This window comes from Stegostoma tigrinum, chromosome 15 (genome assembly GCF_030684315.1).
Source record: "Stegostoma tigrinum isolate sSteTig4 chromosome 15, sSteTig4.hap1, whole genome shotgun sequence".
In the NCBI taxonomy this organism is placed as follows: domain Eukaryota; kingdom Metazoa; phylum Chordata; class Chondrichthyes; order Orectolobiformes; family Stegostomatidae; genus Stegostoma; species Stegostoma tigrinum.
In genome coordinates this window covers 22,084,039-22,102,466 of record NC_081368.1, presented here as the reverse complement: position 1 = coordinate 22,102,466, position 18,428 = coordinate 22,084,039, and the positions used below count along the sequence as shown (strand labels likewise).

Genomic DNA, 18,428 nt, shown 5'->3' with positions numbered 1-18,428 from the left:
TCTCACCTTAAACCTATACGTCTGATTGTGAACTCCCCTGCCCTAGGGAAAAGACCTTGGCTGTTCACCTAATCTATGCCCCTCATGATTTTATAAACCTCTATACGCTGAACTTCCTGCATTCCAGGGGAAAACCTCCCAGCCTGTGGATGTGATATGAAATGAATTGGTCTTTCTCTGCCTTGGACTGAGAGTACAGTTCCTAGCATGTTCTTTCATGTGTCCAGTGGGGTAAGCACAATGGCTCACTGGTTAATATTGCTGCTTTACAGTGTCAGGGACCGAAGTTTGATTCCAGCCTTGGGTGACTGTGGAGTCTGCATGTTCTCCCCATCTCTCTTAATGTCACTCATTTTAAGCTGTTGCGTTTTCTCTTATGGCGTAATGTTGGAACAGTATGAAGCAGATTTTCACTCCTTTTGTACATGTAGAAAAATAGCATTCCATATCTGTCATGTTATATGTCATGTTTTTTTGGTAAGTAAACTCTAAATTTCATTTAAACTTAGACTCCATCATAATCTGTAATCGTTTGACATTGAGTTGCCCCTCAACAGCATAGATCATTGATCTGTGGCAGAAGTCATTGGTAAAGTTAGCTTGTGATGGCAGGAGGAGAACCCTTTGCCCAAAATATACAAGGTAACTGAATTGGTCAGGTAGGAATGGAATTGTAGAACAGCATTTTGAGCACTGGGCCATAGAAGAGGGGCAGAGGAGTGTGATGGCATGGTGAACTGTCTTTAAACATTACAGAAAGGTTGAGAGCAAACAATGGTTATCTTGCAGTTATGACTGCTTTGAGCAGGATAAGGACCTTAATTAAGTATTTGTTAATAGTTAAGCCATAGGGCTGAAAGGTGATACCACGTTTTAAGGGAAAAGAGTGACAAATTAGGCAACGTTTGGAGATAAATTAGAGGACGTATTAGTTGCAGCTTTAAAAAGGGTAAACTGTCTCAGTAAAAAGCTGTAAACAATGTGCATATTAGGAGGGCTGCGAAAGGTTCAGTTACATTCTGAACCCGACTTGCAACCTTCAGTGATCTGTTCTTGCACACCCTAATTTTTGGAGGTATGTAAGCAAAGAAAATAAGATTAACCACTAACAATGCTTCCAGGAATAGATTGACTCAAACTGGTTGTTTTCGTTGAGCAAAGAGGTGTGGCCTGTAATTTTTTAAAAAATGCGTGTGTGTTAATCAAGATAATAAAATGTGAGGCTGGATGAACACAGCAGGCCAAGCAGCATCTCAGGAGCACAAAAGCTGACGTTTCGGGCCTAGACCCTTCATCAGAGAGGGGGATGGGGGGAGGGAACTGGAATAAATAGGGAGAGAGGGGGAGGCGGACCGAAGATGGAGAGCAAAGAAGATAGGTGGAGAGGGTGTAGGTGGGGAGGTAGGGAGGGGATAGGTCAGTCCAGGGAAGACGGACAGGTCAAGGAGGTGGGATGAGGTTAGTAGGTAGCTGGGGGTGCGGCTGGGGGTGGGAGGAAGGGATGGGTGAGAGGAAGAACCGGTTAGGGAGGCAGAGACAGGTTGGACTGGTTTTGGGATGCAGTGGGTGGGGGGGAAGAGCTGGGCTGGTTGTGTGGTGCAGTGGGGGGAGGGGATGAACTGGGCTGGTTTAGGGATGCAGTGGGGGAAGGGGAGATTTTGAAACTGGTGAAGTCCACATTGATACCATATGGCTGCAGGGTTCCCAGGCGGAATATGAGTTGCTGTTCCTGCAACCTTCGGGTGGCATCATTGTGGCGGTGCAGGAGGCCCATGATGGACATGTCATCAAGAGAATGGGAGGGGGAGTGGAAATGGTTTGCGACTGGGAGGTGCAGTTGTTTGTTGCGAACTGAGCGGAGGTGTTCTGCAAAGCGGTCCCCAAGCCTCCGCTTGGTTTCCCCAATGTAGAGAAAGCCGCACCGGGTACAGTGGATGCAGTATACCACATTGGCAGATGTGCAGGTGAACCTCTGCTTAATGTGGAATGTCATCTTGGGGCCTGGGATGGGGGTGAGGGAGGAGGTGTGGGGACAAGTGTAGCATTTCCTGCGGTTGCAGGGGAAGGTGCCGGGTGTGGTGGGGTTGGAGGGCAGTGTGGAGCGAACAAGGGAGTCACGGAGAGAGTGGTCTCTCCGGAAAGCAGACAGGGGCACTTGTCCCCACACCTCCTCCCTCACCCCCATCCCAGGCCCCAAGATGACATTCCACATTAAGCAGAGGTTCACCTGCACATCTGCCAATGTGGTATACTGCATCCACTGTACCCGGTGCGGCTTTCTCTACATTGGGGAAACCAAGCGGAGGCTTGGGGACCGCTTTGCAGAACACCTCCGCTCAGTTCGCAACAAACAACTGCACCTCCCAGTCGCAAACCATTTCCACTCCCCCTCCCATTCTCTTGATGACATGTCCATCATGGGCCTCCTGCACTGCCACAATGATGCCACCCGCAGGTTGCAGGAACAGCAACTCATATTCCGCCTGGGAACCCTGCAGCCATATGGTATCAATGTGGACTTCACCAGTTTCAAAATCTCCCCTTCCCCCACTGCATCCCTAAACCAGCCCAGTTCATCCCCTCCCCCCACTGCACCACACAACCAGCCCAGCTCTTCCCCCCCACCCACTGCATCCCAAAACCAGTCCAACCTGTCTCTGCCTCCCTAACCGGTTCTTCCTCTCACCCATCCCTTCCTCCCACCCCCAGCCGCACCCCCAGCTACCTACTAACCTCATCCCACCTCCTTGACCTGTCCGTCTTCCCTGGACTGACCTATCCCCTCCCTACCTCCCCACCTACACCCTCTCCACCTATCTTCTTTGCTCTCCATCTTCGGTCCGCCTCCCCCTCTCTCCCTATTTATTCCAGTTCCCTCCCCCCATCCCCCTCTCTGATGAAGGGTCTAGGCCCGAAACGTCAGCTTTTGTGCTCCTGAGATGCTGCTTGGCCTGCTGTGTTCATCCAGCCTCACATTTTATTATCTTGGAATCTCCAGCATCTGCAGTTCCCATTATCTCTGTGTGTTAATCAAGTCTGGCTGAACTTAGTTTTCTAATTTTGCCATGTCATTGTTCCATTTCTTTAATTTACAAACCACTTAAGTTTAATACATAAGTGACGTTTGAGTTTCAATTAATGAAAGTTGGTTGTCATTGGCAGTTGTGAGGTTAATGTTTATGAATCATAATGAGTTTTGCCCTTAGATTTTGCATGTGTGGAGCATTGGGTTCCCAGAAATTGACTAAGAAAAATACCTCATTAAAGTGTACTATTGGACACTGCTTTTGCTGTCCTTCATCTGAAGACAGGGCATTAGATTTCATGCATATGCTGATAACAACTCTCTTACACTATCATAATACTCTGAGTTCCATAGAATCCTGATAGTGTGGAAATAGGCCCTTCAGCCCAACAAGTCCACACCGACTCTCGGAGCATCCCTCCCAGACCTATTCCCCAAATCCACCTAATTTGTACATCACTGAACACTGGGCAATTTAGCACAACAAATCCACCTAGCCAGCACATTTTTCAACTGAGACGAAACCAGAGCACCCAGAGGAAACCCATGCAGACACGGGGAGAATGTGCAAACTCCACACAGACAGTTGCTTGAGAGGGAATCGGACCCGGGCCCCTGGCACTGAGGCAGCAGTGCTAACCACTGAGCCACCACTCTTGCCTCTACTGTTGCCAAGTTAATAGGGTAATTAAACAAGCTCCAGAGCTAAATGCTTTCATCAATTAAATATTGGAAAGCCATTTTTTCTGTCAAGCTTCTATTCCCTAGCTACCAACTCTATCCTTCTCCCTTGTACCAGTCTGTAATTTAAACCAACATGTTCTCAACGTTAGTTTCACGTTTGATCTCAATGACCTCTGATCTCATTTGTGACTTCACCACTAAGACTGCTGATTTTCACTTCAGTAACTCCATCTTGTCTCTGTTCATCTACTGAAACTCTCATTCAGGCATTGTTACATCTTGACTTCACCATTCCAGTGCAACTCCACGCTGGTCTCCAGCATTTGATTCTGTAATTCGGTTTGTCCACAATTCTGCCTGACTCACCTTGCAGCCAGACCCTTTCCCCTGTTACCCTGGGCTTGCTGGCATGTTTGGCACTTGGTCAAGCAAGTCTTGTTTTTCTTTTGAAGTTCACTTTTGTGTTCTGAAATCGTTTCATGGTCTTGTCCCTCCCTATCTCTGTAACCTCCTGCAAACCCGATATTCCTCCCTGTCTTTGTAATCTCCTCCAGTTTCTGCACCTCTCCCTAGCTTTGTAATTTCCAGGCCCACAACCCTCAAATATATGCACTGTACTAACTGGAGATTTTTGTGCATCCCCAATTTTAACTGTTCTTCAGAAGGCTATTCCTTATATTGCCTTAGCTCCAAAATCTCTAACTCTTGCTTTATGACACCCTTAAAATCAACCTCTTTGACTCAACTTTTGGTCATATGCCCTGAGATCTCCTTTTTGTTGGCTGGCTTGATACTGTTTTATAAAGCGTCTGTGAAACAGCTTAGGACATATTATTAAAAACACTATGTAAATACTTGATCTCGCTTTCTTTGTCTTTCAAATTGCTTGGAGGATTGCCTTACCAACAGAAAACAGTTGTGATTAAAGAATCTTTTTCAGATTGGTAAGTTGTAACTAGTGGGATGCCACAACTATATTATGAATGAGATTGTTGACTTGCTTGCCGAGCTGGCTTATTTTTGTTCAGATGTTCCATCACCAAGCATGGTGACATCATCACTGGAGCCTCCAATGAACCGATGTTATTCTACTCTGCTTGGATTTTATACTGTCCTGTCTGCTGTGGTGAGTACTGCCATTTCCAGCATTGATCTATATGGGTTTCTATATGGGGTCCAATTCTACATGTTTGTTATTTTGAAGTATGGGTGTAGAACCTGCCTCTAGGAATTGCCATGCATGTCTGTGTTTGGCTTGGGCTACTGTGGCTACTTTGTCCCAGTTGAACCGATGGCCTTTGTTGTCTGAATATACAGAATGCACTTCAATCAATAATCATTTAGAATTGGACCCCATATAGATCAAAACCAGAAATGACAGTACTCAGCGTAACGGACTGGACAGTTTAAATTCCAAGCAGAGTAGAATAACATCACTTCATCAGAGGCTTCACTGATGATATTACCTAGCATGGTGACAAAACATCTGAACAGAAACAAGCCAGCTTGGCAAGCAAGTCAACAACCTCACCCTCCGCCCAAGCAATGATCTTTGTCAAAACTTTAAGTATTATGATTATATTAATGACTTGGAAGTAAAGATAGAAGGATAGCCAGATTTGCAGATGACACTAAAATAGGTGGGACAATTAATTGCCATAAAGAAATGAGAAATTTACAAATGTGCATAGCTAGGTTAGATGAATGGGTCAAAATTTTCTGATGGAGCTTTACCCAGATAAATGTGATGCTATCCATTTTAGTCAGAACAATATAAAGGCAACCTATCTACAAAATGGAGAGAAATTTGAGTGCTTCAGTGCAGGGGGATGAGTGTCCTTGCGCGTGAATCACAGAAAACTATTGCAGGTACTAAGGAAGGCAGATGGAATTTTGGCATTTATTGCTAAAGGAATAGTGTATAAAAGTAGGGATGTGTTGGTGCAACTGTATAATGCATTAGTGAGAATGCACCTGGAGTATTCTGTGCAGTTTTTAGCCCCCTACTGGAGTTATATATTTGCATTGGAGACAGTTCTGAGGAGTTTTACTAGACTGATTTCAGAGGAGAAGGGTTTGCCTTTGAAGAGAGTGAGAGGAAATCTAGTTGATGTATATAACATGCAAATGGGGATTGGCAAAGTAGACATAGAAAGAATATTTCCTCTTATGGGATGATTTAGAATGAGAGGTCTCAGTTTTAGGATAAGGGGTAGTAGATTTAAAACAGATGAGAAATTAATTCTCTAACAGGATTGTGAATCTGTGAAATTCACTACTCCAGAATATGATGAATGCCAGGACATTAAGCAAGTTCAAAGAGATAGACGGATTTTTAATTAGTAATATATTGAAGAGGTATGGAGAGTCACAGGAAAGTGAGACTGAAATAAGACCAGCTATAATCAGATTGACTGATGGAGCAGGCTTAAGGGTCTTCGTTGTCTGTTCCTGTTCGTAGTTCTTCAATTTTCAAGTTATATGGTTGTTATCACATTGCTATTTGTGGTAGTTTGCTGTGTGTAGATTGGCTGCAATATTTCCTACAACATAAGAACTAGGAGCAGGAGTAGGCCACCTGGCCCCTCGAGCCTGCCCTGCCATTTAATAAGATCATAGCTGATCTTTTTGAGACTCAGCTGCACTTACCCGCCCATTCCCTTATCTTTCAAAAATTTATCTAGCCTTGCCTTAAAAACATTGTGAGGTAGCTTCAACCACTTCACTGGGCAGGGAATTCCAAGGATTCACAACTCTTTGGGTGAAGAAGTTCCTCCTGACCTCAGTCCTACATCTGCTTCCCTTTATTTTGAGGCAATGCCCTCTAGTCCTAGTTTCACTTGCTAGTGGAAACAACCTTCCTGCCTCCACCTTATCTATTCCCTTCATAATCTTATATGTTTCTATAAGATCTCATCTCATTCTTCTGAATTCCAATGAGTATAATCCCAGCCTACTCAGTCTCTCCTAATAATCCAACCCTCTCAACTCTGGAATCAATTGAGTGAATCTCCTCTGCACCCCCTCCAGTGCTAGTATATCCCTTCTCAAGTAAGGAGACCAAAACTGCACACAGTACTACAGGTGTGGCCTCACCAGGACCCTATACAGCTGCAGCATAGCCTCCCTGTTTTAAAACTCTCATCCCTTAGGTAATGGCAGACAAAATTCTATGCCTTTTAATCACCTGCTGCACCTGCAATCCCATCTTCAGCAATTCATATAACACTGAAAACATTTCAAAAGTTCATTAATGGCTGTAAACTGCTTTGAGACATGTGGTAGTTGTGAAAATTGCTATATGAATGCAAGTCTTTCATTTCATTTTTATTTTCTTTTACTGTTTTTCTATTAACTCTATTTGTCTGTTGGCAAGCTGATGTTTCCTGTGCAAATAAACGGCATGTGGGAGATTTTAGTTTAATCAGATGGCAATCCGTCTGTCTGATCATTTTGTAAGAGGTGTGAAATTTTAATGTGAAAATTAAGAGCTTTATGAATGCTACTATGCTTATATATGTTTGGAGGGCTAGTTGTTTCAGAAGGATAACTGCCTATAATCAAATATAATGTTGATATTTGGGAAAATGCTTGAAATAATCAGGTCAGGCAGCATCTGTGAAATGAAGCTGCTAACGTTTCAGGTCATTCTTTCATCAGAACACAAGGATGATCAGTTGTAATAATCTGGCATTCCTAGCTATTTTGCTTCTCTGTTAGAAGTTTACTGCCAACTTGAATTAAATTGAAATTTAGAATAATTCCTCAAGACGAAGGTTGTGTAGAAATGCAACCAATTTTGAACGTTTATCTAAATGTGCACCTAGCTGCAATTGGTCAGTTATCTTGAGCTGTAACTGCCTTAGTGTGGCAGTTCACTCAATTCCAAGAACTGCTCATAGCTGGCAAGATAGGCCTGTACTGAACTAGTATATGAAGGGTCTAGGCCCAAAACGTCAGCTTTTGTGCTCCTGAGATGCTGCTGGGCTTGCTGTGTTCATCCAGCCTCACATTTTATTATCTTGGATTCTCCAGCATCTGCAGTTCCCATTATCTCTAGTATTTAGAACCTCCTTTTTCTGTGGCTTTACTCACCAATTTAGCCATTAGTATTACACCACTAGCCTCAGTATTTTTTTATGCTCAAAACTTTTCAGTGTCTTACTGAACATTGCCAAATAGCATTGCCAGTTTGAAAGCTACACTCTCCATCTTTGTTAAACAAGCATTTTATGCATTTAACTTTTTGAGCAGCTGATGGTTGAAGTAATTAGTCAGTCCCTTAGCATTTGTTTCAATATACTTCATTTGCCATACATGTCTAAGCTTTTGAGCTGTCTGTTCCATCGCAATGATTTCAAACATTGGGATACAATTTAATTGTAAAACATTGTTTTATTTTAGTGTTGAACATTGCAGATTTGTTTAAAAAGCTCTTTCAGTTTTCCATTAGTGCAATATCAATACATTCAGACTTCCAACAAAGTCACAATTTTATTTTGACTTGGTGCCCACTACCCAATAGATTGGGATATGTTTTATCTTCTGACCCCAGCTAAGAATCTGTTGAGAAAAGTACATTTGGCGCTTGCATGGTTGATGTCACTGAAGATTCATAATTCCCATCAGATTTGCATTTCAGGCATTGAGATTTATTCACCCACTGCTTTTTTTTAAAACATCGTTCAATTAAAAGATTCAGCAGGTAGTTATATTTCTATAATGCTTTGATATTGGAAGGCACGTGCAGAGAGAAAGTATGAGGTTATGCACTTTGGCCGGAATAATAGCGTTGAATATTATTTAAATAGTGAAAGTGCCAAAAGCAGCTGCTCAATGTGATTTGGGGTTCTTGTGCAAAAATCACAAAAAGCTATCATCCAAGTTCAATAGGTAATAGGGAAGGCAAATGGACTGTTGACCTTTATATGAAAAATAGGGAAGTCTTGCTATAACTGTTAAAAGTAGCTAGAATAGTGTAAACAGTTTTTCATCCCTTTTCTAAGGCACGATATGCAAGCATTAGAAAAGATTCATTGTTAATTCTAGCTATGGAGAGGCTGAGCCTATACTGATTGGAGTTTAGAAGAATGAGAGTTGTCTTTGTTAAAGTTCTTTTGGCTTGACAGAGTGCATGTGGAGGGATTGTTTCCCATTTCTGGGAGAGTCTGTGTGCAGAGGACATAATCTCTCTAAAAGTTTATACATTTAAGATAAATAGAAACCATAAGAGTCTGTTTCTGTGCTGTATGACTCTCAGTTGAACTGCTCTGTGCTGATCAGGCATCCCAACCTGAACTAGTTGCTTTTGTTAGCATTTGGCCCGTATCCCTCTAAACCCTTCTTTGGGTCCTTTTTAAATAGTTCTCCTCTCACTGTTTTGGATTTCCCCACCTGAGGAAGAAGACCATGCTTTTTCACCCTATCCATGCCCCTCATGATTTTATAAACCTCTATAAGGCCACTGCTCAATTTCTGACGCTCCACGAGAAAAAATCCACAGCTTATTCAGCCTCTTCCTATTGTTCAAACTCACCAATCCTGGCAACATCCTTCTAAATCTTTTCAGCGTGGGATTTATTCCAAATAGTGTAATTGTTGACAGAACTGTTGAATCTAGGTTGTTAAGAATATTCAAAGCTGAGAGAGTTTTCCTCAGTGAGGGAATTAAGGGTTATGAAGATAAAGCAGGAAAGTGGAGTTGATGATAATCTGATTAGTCATGACCTCAAGTGAATGGTCTACAGCTGCTCCTTTGTCTTATCTTTATGGTTCTTGCTTTGCGTACTGGTAGGCAAAGGCATTTATAATGTAGGCTTGAAGGTTAAACTTTCAAAAGTTTCCTTCGCACGGATCTCTCCAAGCTGAAAGTCCAACTATGGGGGTATTTGCTTCCTGGATATACTCGCTACTGTAGCTTTAACACACCTGGACTCTGAACTTCTAACCTGAATTGTATTTCATTGAAGATACTGGACACTCTCCTTCATTAAATTCCATATTGCATAGCATCAGTTAGGTTCTTAATGAGAATTCCTTCTCTTAAGGAAAGACTTGCATTCCTGTGGCGCCTTTCGTGACTGATAGATGTCTCTGAGCATTTTAAGCCATTTTAAGCAGTATGTTACATATAATCACCATTGTTATGAAGATGTACATCCGCCACATTTCCACAGCAAAGTCCCACAAATTAATAACTAGCTAGTCTAGTTTTTATTTGAGGGATATAATTGGCTGGAACACCTTGACACCCCTGCTGTATTTGAAGTGGTTATGTGTGATCTGAAAATGGCTTGGTATGCCAATGTCGTGCTAAAACCCTGGAGTGGAATGTAAGCCCTCAAACCCCTGACTCGGGTGAGCGTCCTATACATTTGCCTATGGTTAAGGAAGTACTTCAACTTTACTGAATATGTAGTAATGCAAACCCTTTAATGTATTTGTAATTTTGCTGGTACAATTCTTTAATTAAATATTTCATTAGAAAACACCATCAGCAATAAATACTTGAGAAAATGTCTCAAACAATGATACAATCTGTGGTAAATAATAACATCTATAATGTTATTAAAATGATTAAAAAGCCTAGACATACATTCTGTCTAATGTATATTTCTAATGAAAGGCAAATGGAAATTTCTAGATATAAATTCTTCAAGAACCAGAAAAGAAATGGAGTTGGTATTTGAAACCTTTAAAGTAAGCAGTATGCCGAGGGAGGCTTTTCACCCAAGGCCTGAATGCCCTTTGAAATTAACCTTTATATTCTGTGCTTACTTATCAGTCAGACTTTGATAGTCTTAAGCAATATCGCCTTTCTGCAGCAAAATAATAAAAGACATATTGCAAGCCTATCGACTGTCAATATCTTCTTGGCATGCGTGATGCCAGTGGAGTTCCATTTGTGTATTTGTCAGATCTTGTTGCATAGGCACTTATATATATGTGTATAGGCCAGTTCTGTGAAGGTTTTTTTAAAAATCATTGGGAACAGTGACATAAATATATAATTGCTGAGAAAGGGCACAACTTAAGCCATCTGCTGAGGCGAGCTCTGGTGTTAATTGATGAAATGGTTGTTTCTCTCACAGGCAGAGAAGGCACGTTAAGACAATGAATTTAATATTGATTTCAGAGCAGAATGTTTTGAAGTTATGTCTGAAGAACTCAGTTTACTTCTGAGATAAACAGTTTTTCTCCTGGAAGAAAAATAGTTCAATTAGGGGATCTCATCACCTCAACAGAAGTGTTTTCTAGTCTGCGTAGTTTGCAAGCTGAGTGAATGTGTGTAGAAGTCTTCAAGTTGTTTGCGCTAAAATTTTGGCTGTCAGAATTGTGAAAAGTTCGTGGTTGCACATCCAAAAAGGATCATTAAATTGTCTCTGTGGTCCACAGAAATGGAACTGGAATGAATCAGTGGTGTGGAAACTTAAATATTTCCCTGATCTCAGTATTTAACTCTGGGATTGAGTCTCGGTATCAGATCATGTTGGGAAACGAGGTGAAACTTTGTTCTGATGTGTGTGCTGTAAAGACTGCATCTTTTTCATTTTTCTTTAATTTTTGCCTCGTGTTCCAAAATAGGAAACAAGACACTGCGTTACACCAAGTAAACTGTGGGAGGAAATGTTACAGTTTTAATGTTACTAGAACATATTGTAAGTTGCATTTGCACTGTTGCCGTGTTCAAGTGGTGAGGAAGAATTGTTGCATTCATCAGCACTGTGGGTGTGTCAGGGCAGGTTTGCCCAGTGACGAGCTGTTGTCAGGCTCCTGGGCAAGTGAACAGATTTGTTGCCATGCTGAGAACTCCTGACCCCCACAACTAGTTCTGATTTGAAAAGTCAATCAGCCTGTGTGTGTAAACAGAACACCAACAGAAAGACAACATCCTGGCCTGCTGTGTTAGCTTTTGTGCTCCTGAGATGCTGCTTGGCCTGCTGTGTTCATCCAGCTTCACACTTTGTTATCTTGGATTCTCCAGCATCTGCAGTTCCCATTATCTCTGATACAATTTTAACTTCACTGCGAAGCCTCTTCCAGGGATACCTAACCTGAATAAGTTACCCTCCTCCTTCCGGAGCACTCTGATGAAGGGTCTTGGCCTGCTATGTTCATCCAGCTGCGCACTCTCTATCATCCTCCCCCTCCCGCTCCCTCTCTCCTCCCCCCCCCCCCCCCCCCACCCCTTTCAGAGAAGTAACAGAGCTGGAAGATAGCTTGCTAGTCTTACTCTCATGTTTGCTTTTAAATGGCTGCCTGTAACCGATAACTGAGATTAAATAGTTAGTGTGCTAAAAGCAGAAGTTGCTGGAAAAATTCAGGCCTCGCAGTCCTGAGGAAGGGACACTTGACCTGAAACATTAACTGTGGTGCTGTCCACGGTTGCAGCTGGATTTGCTGAGCTTTTCCAGAAATTTCCAATTTTGTCTCTGGTTTACAGCATCCACAGTTCTTTCAGTTTTTAATCAGTGTGCCAACTGCCCTGTGTCTTCAGTAAAGAACTGTGGAAGCTTGAAACGAAGATCAAATCAGAAAGACACTGAAGAAGCAAAGGGGCACCTCACTGAGCTCCCTTAATAAAATTTCCTTCACTGATAGCATTTTTTGTTTGTCTGCATGTGTGTTTTGTTTTTGAAGAGGTTGTGTTCAATTTAGAGTTGTAAGTTGATAATTCATGCTTTATCTTCCTGTAATAAATAGATTTTTGTTTAGCTTATTGTTAAGTACAGAAACCTGTTTAGTGTTATTGTAACCTTAGTCCATGCAGGAAAATTGAGGACTTTGAGTAATTTGGTTAAATCTTTAACTTCTGTTACAAATCGGGATCGCGACTGGTTTGGAGGAGAACTTTCAGGTGGTATTGTGCCCATGTATCTGCTGATATCACAGTTGGTAGTAGGGGGAAGGTGCTATCTAAAGAGCCTTGATGACTTTCTGCAACTTCTTTTATAGATGGTACACAGTACTGCTAAATAGAGACAGTGAATTTCGATGTGGCGCCAATCAAGCTGACTGCTTTGCTATGGATGGATTTCAAGTTGACGGCTGTTGAAACATGCAGGATTAGTGGGGCTTATTTATCAGTGTGCTTTCCCAGGTGGATTGTGACAGTGTTAAGGTCTTTCTAACAAAGCTTTGTTTGTATCTTGTTGTGTAATAAACTTAAGTTCTATTGTTAAAGCAGCCAAATGTAAATGTTTCTCTGACAAACTTTCACAATAACCAATTTCTAATATTAAAAGCCCTATCGAGCCAGCCCTCATTCTGGCATCTACCTTGTCCAGTATTACTATCAGCTGAGATCACAATAATGTCATCTTACACGTTTCTAACACCACACACCTTTGTCAACATCTTGGGAGTTGCCAATGCCCAGAAATCAAACTGCAGTAGCCACCTAAATACTATGGCTACAAGAGACATTTGAGGCTAGGAATCCTGCAGCACATAAATCACCACCTCACTCCCAAAAGCCTGTATGCCATCTACAAGGTACAAGTCAGGATTATGATGGAATACTCCCCACTTGTCTAAATGAATGCAGTTTCAACAGCCGTCAACTTGAAATCCATCCATGGCAAAGCAGTCAGCTTGATTGGCGCCACATCGAAATTCATTGTCTCTATTTAGCAGTACTGTGTACCATCTATAAAAGAAGTTGCAGAAAGTCATCAAGGCTCTTTAGATAGCACCTTCCCCCTACTACCAACTGTGATGTCAGCAGATACATGGGCACAATACCACCTGAAAGTTCTCCTCCAAACCAGTCGCCATCCTGATTTGTAAATGTTCTAACATTCTTTCACTTTTGCTGGATTAGAATCCTGGAACTCCATCCTAACAGCATTGTGGGTGTATCGATACCAAATGGACTGCAGTGGTTAAAGAAGGCAGCTCATGCTTCCTTCTCAAGCTCAACTAGCAAGAGGCAATAAATTCAAGAGAAATGTTGAGAAGATTTGTAGTTGGTGTTGTTAATACAGCCGTTGGCTTGCTCTCCAAGCTGGTAGGTTTGTTTGCAAACATTTTGTCACCCTGCTAAATAACATCAGTGCACATCTGGTGAAGCATTGATGTTCTGTCCTGCTTGCTGTTTGTGTCTCGGTTTGCTGGGGTGGGTAGCGTCACTTCCAATTTGTTCCTTAGTGGTAGGCATATGGGGTCCAGCTCTACATGTTCATTAGTAGAGTTCCAGTTTGAGTGCCAGGCCTCAGGGATTCTTGTGTGTTTTTACTTGGCTGTCCTAAAATGGCTATGTTGTCCTAGATGAATTGGTGTCCCTCTGTGTCCACATGTACTAACGAGGAGAAAGGATCTGACAACTGCAACTAGCAGAACCGACATTATTTTCAAGATACCATGCAAAGACTGCCAAAAACATTACATAGGGCAAACTGGAAGGAAACTAGCCAACAGGACTCATGAGCACCAACTAGCTACCAAGAGACGTGACCAACTATCACTTATTTCAATGGACGTGGACAAAGAGGGACACCAACTTGACTGGGACAAGGTAGCCATCCTAGGACAAGCCAAGCAAAGAGACACACGCGAATTCCTGGAGGCCTGGCACTCAAACCGGAACTCCAGTAACAAACATGGAGAGCCCAGAAGTGATGCCACCCACCCAAGCAAACTGGAGCGCGTTCATAGTAAGTGGGACAGAATGCAGATGCTTCGCCGGAGGCACGCTGATGATATTACTTAGCATGGTGATAAAACGTTTGTGAACAAACTTACTAGTTTGGTGAGCAAGTCAACAACTGCATAGGCAATAAATATTGGCTCAGCCAGCTACACCTAATTTCCCTGCATGAATAAATACAAATAACTAGTTAGCCTATATCTGAACGACCCATAGTGATGAGCAAAAACAGAAGTGGCTGGAAAAGCTCAGCAGGTCTGGCAGCATCTCTGCAGAGAAATCAGAGTTAATATTTCAGGTCTGATGACTCCTCTTCACAACTGATGATAGCTAGAAAATTGTTGGTTTATATGCAGACAATAGGGTGGGTGGAGGGGTAATAATTAAATGATAGGTGGGGATAGAGCCTAAAGAGAAGAACAGTTGTACAGACAAAGCAGTGGATAATGATCTGGCTAGGAGAGTGAATAGCTGTTAATGGAGACTTAATCTACACTTACTCACTACTTATTGGTAACCACTATGTGATAACAAGGCCTGGTGTGTGAGTTGGATGCTGGAACATGGGAGAATTCGACCGCTGAAATTATTGAAACTCTATTGAGTCCAGAGGGCTGCAACATCCCCGAGCAGAAAATAAGGTGTTGTGCTTCCAGCTTACACTAAGCTTCACTGGAACGTTGCAGCAAGCCTGAGAGATGGATTTTGGAACCTTGATCGATGGACTGCGGAGTGGCAGATGGAGTTTAATTTAGATAAATTTGAGGTGCTACATTTTGGTAAAGGAAGCCAGGGCAGGACTTGTATAGTTAATGGTAGGGTCCTGGGGAGTGTTGCTAAACAAAGAGACCTAGGGTTGCAGGTGCATCGTTCCTTGAAAGTGGAGTCATAGATAGACAGGGTGGTGAAGAAGGCGTTTGGTATGCTTGCCTTCATTGGTCATAAATTGAGTATAGCAGTTGAGATACCATGTTGCAGCTGTTTACAACATGAGTGAGGCCACTTTGGAATACTGCATTCAATTCTGGTCACCCTTCTTTGGAAGGTTGTTGTTTAACCTTAGAGGGTGCAGAAAAGATTTATAAGGATGTTGGTGAGACTGGAGTGTTTGAGCTACAGGAGAGGCTGAATAGGCTGGGAATGTTTCTCCTGGAGTCTTGGGTGACTGTATAGAGGGCATGGACAGGGTGAGCAGCCAAGGTTTTTCTTTCTCTCCTGCCCGCCCCCCCCGGAGTGGGGAGGGGGCTGCTAAACTAGAGGACACAGATTTAAGGTGAGTACTCTGTGGATGGAATTGGTGGAGGCGGGTACAATTACAACATTTAAAGGGCACCTGGATGGGTATATAAATAGGAAGGGTTGAGAGGGAAATGGGCCAAATGCTGGCAAATAGGACTAGGTCAGATTGGGATGCCTGCTTGGCGTGGGTGAGTTGGACCAACGCGTTTGACTCCATTCTGTATGACTCTGTGACACTTCAAGTACTTTACAATCAAAAAGGCATTTTTCTTCATGAAATGTTCTCACTGTTGTGATGTCGGGAACGTGGTCATCAGTGATTAGAGCTAACTCTCTCGAATAACAGGATGGTGATAACCAGCAAATCAGTTTTTGCCATCTTGATTGGAAGCATATTTCTTGGCCTGCACACTGTGGATAACTTACTGTCCTTCAGAATAGTACCACGGGATCTTTAACAGGCAACCTGTGACTGTTTTAATTACTTCTAATACTTCTGTACATGAAGGTCATGCAGACGGCATGGAAGAAGCAGGCCATTGTGTAAAGTTAAACCTGGTGCCTAACACACGCATCGTCACTGGCTGTTGCCTTTGCTGGGATATCTTGACACTTGAGCGCTGGACAGCCATTGCTGTTGACCCTGCACAATATGTTGTACATACACAACATCTTGCTTTTATATAGCATGTAGTCTGAATTATTATGAACTATGCTGCTGTGCAGTCAAGATTACTTTATTGTATTCAAAGAGAATAATCAAACAAGAGAATAAAGCTTAGGAAGATTGCAAAACTATGTTCTCTGTATCTGTGTTCTATTTTTATCTCTTTCTGCATTGTAATGTCGTTCTGTATTGGCCTTTTAAAAATAAAACTGTACCCTGTGTATACTTTAGCACAATACAGCTCATTTAAACAAGGTGCTTCTGTAATACCTGATTTTTTATAGTTCTGGTGCTGAGGCATAAATTGACATCATGGTGTTGCTAAGTGCATTGTTCACGATAGAAAAGATAAAATCGAAATTGTTACTGGGAAAATAAGGACATTGTGAATTACAAGATTGCATGGTGTGCTTTTGCAAGATTTCAAATATTCAGTTGTGCTGCAGTAATTTTGTTCACCTTATTAACCTGTTAGATACAGTATTAATAATCTCCATTTGATGAGTATTTCCACCGTAACTTCATTTGAGTGAACTTTACCTTATTAATTTTCAGGCTAGTAAATGAGCCGCACCATCTCTATTTATTAATTGCCTTTGAAAACATTTGCGGCAGCTTTAAGATTTTGATTAATATTTTCGGGATATGAAAGATGTTGATTCTTCTGCTTTTATTTTTCTCTTTAGGCTTCTTCAGCATATTCAAAATATGGAACCTTGCAAAATTCGAGGGGAAAAACTGCAAGGCACATATTGGAGGCTGCAAAGGTTGGATTTTAATGCTCTGTTTAGTTTTCCAAGGTGTAAGTGGAGACAATCATATGGAAGAAGTAAATTTTGGCTAACTTCTTTTTATCAATAATTTTTTGACACTTCCTCCATCTCCTACATAAGTTAATTGCAGTCTGTTACAACATTCAACATTTTTATACTTGGGGTGATGAGAATCCCTGTAAATTTTCTCCCTTTGCCAGTTACTTCTCATCATACTATATACTAAAACAGTAATTCGAGTAATTGGTTTGCATGCCTCCTCCAAATTTTACAAATGTTGTTCAATGAGGAGAAAAGTGAGAGCACTCCAGGATGTTCACAGAATATTACAGCCATCTAGGTTATGCTGCTGCTTTTTCAAGGCAATCCAATTAGCCCCATTCTTGCCATTCCTTTCTTATAATTTCTCAATTCCCTTTCTTTTGAGTTTTTGTCCATTTCATTTTTGGGGGCATGGTGTACATAGATTCAGTAGAAGCTGCCATCCACTGCATTCCAAATTCCGATCACTTGCATAAGGACATTTTTTTATCATCTCAAATTATGTTTCCAGTCACCTTTTTAATGCTTGGCTTTATCTTGTTCCTCCAGAAAGGTCTGCCATCCATCAATACCACTTTTTGATTTGGCTGGCATTTGCAAAAAGTACATTGAATATTTTAGAAACTTAAGAGCAGAGGTAGGCCATTCAGCCCTTTAAGCCTGATCTGCCATTCAAGATGATCACAGTTATCAGCCAACACAGTACCCTGTTTCCCAATTCTCCCCATACCCTTTGAACCCGTTAGACCTAAGAAGTACATCTAATTCCTGCAGCTAAACATATGCTGAAGAAACTATACAGGTCTGGCAGCATCTGTGGACAGAGGTAATTAGTGTTTCAAGTCCAGTATGACCCTTCAGGCCTGCACGAGGTTGGAAGAAGTACAGGTGAAATGCTACATTACCTGGAAGGTGTGTTTAGTGCTTTGGACAGTGAGGTGGTGAATTGGCAAGTATTTATCCCACTGCAATTGCATGGCAAGGTGCACTAGGCGAGTGAGGAAGCATTAGTGGTGATGGAGAAGTGGACTGGGTTGTCACGGAGGGAATGGTTCCTGTGGAATGCCGACAGTGGAGAGGAGGTGAAAATATTTTTGGTAGCATACTAATGGAAGTGGTGGGACTGATGGAGGGTGCAGATGAGACCATAAGACATACGAGTGCAAGTAAGGCTATTCGGCCCATCGAGTCCATTCTGCCATTTAAATCACGGCTGTTGGGCGTTTCAACTCCACTTCCCTGCACTCTCCCTGTGGCCCTTGATTCCTTGTGAGATCAAGAATTTATCAATCTCTGCCTTGAAGGCATTCGACGTCCCGGCCTCCACTGCTCTCCGTGGCAATGAATTCC

At 42.1% G+C, this 18,428-nt stretch overlaps 1 protein-coding gene across 1 annotated transcript in view; it reads left to right on the top strand.

The window, feature by feature from the left end:
* The window catches only part of abcb7 (ATP-binding cassette, sub-family B (MDR/TAP), member 7), an 86,675-nt gene that overhangs the window by 2,586 nt on the left and 65,661 nt on the right, over positions 1-18,428 (top strand). The window contains exon 2 of the mRNA XM_048544499.2: positions 16,950-17,030. Within this exon, the coding sequence (XP_048400456.2) occupies positions 16,950-17,030 (81 nt within the window). The remainder of the gene's footprint in view (positions 1-16,949; positions 17,031-18,428) is intronic.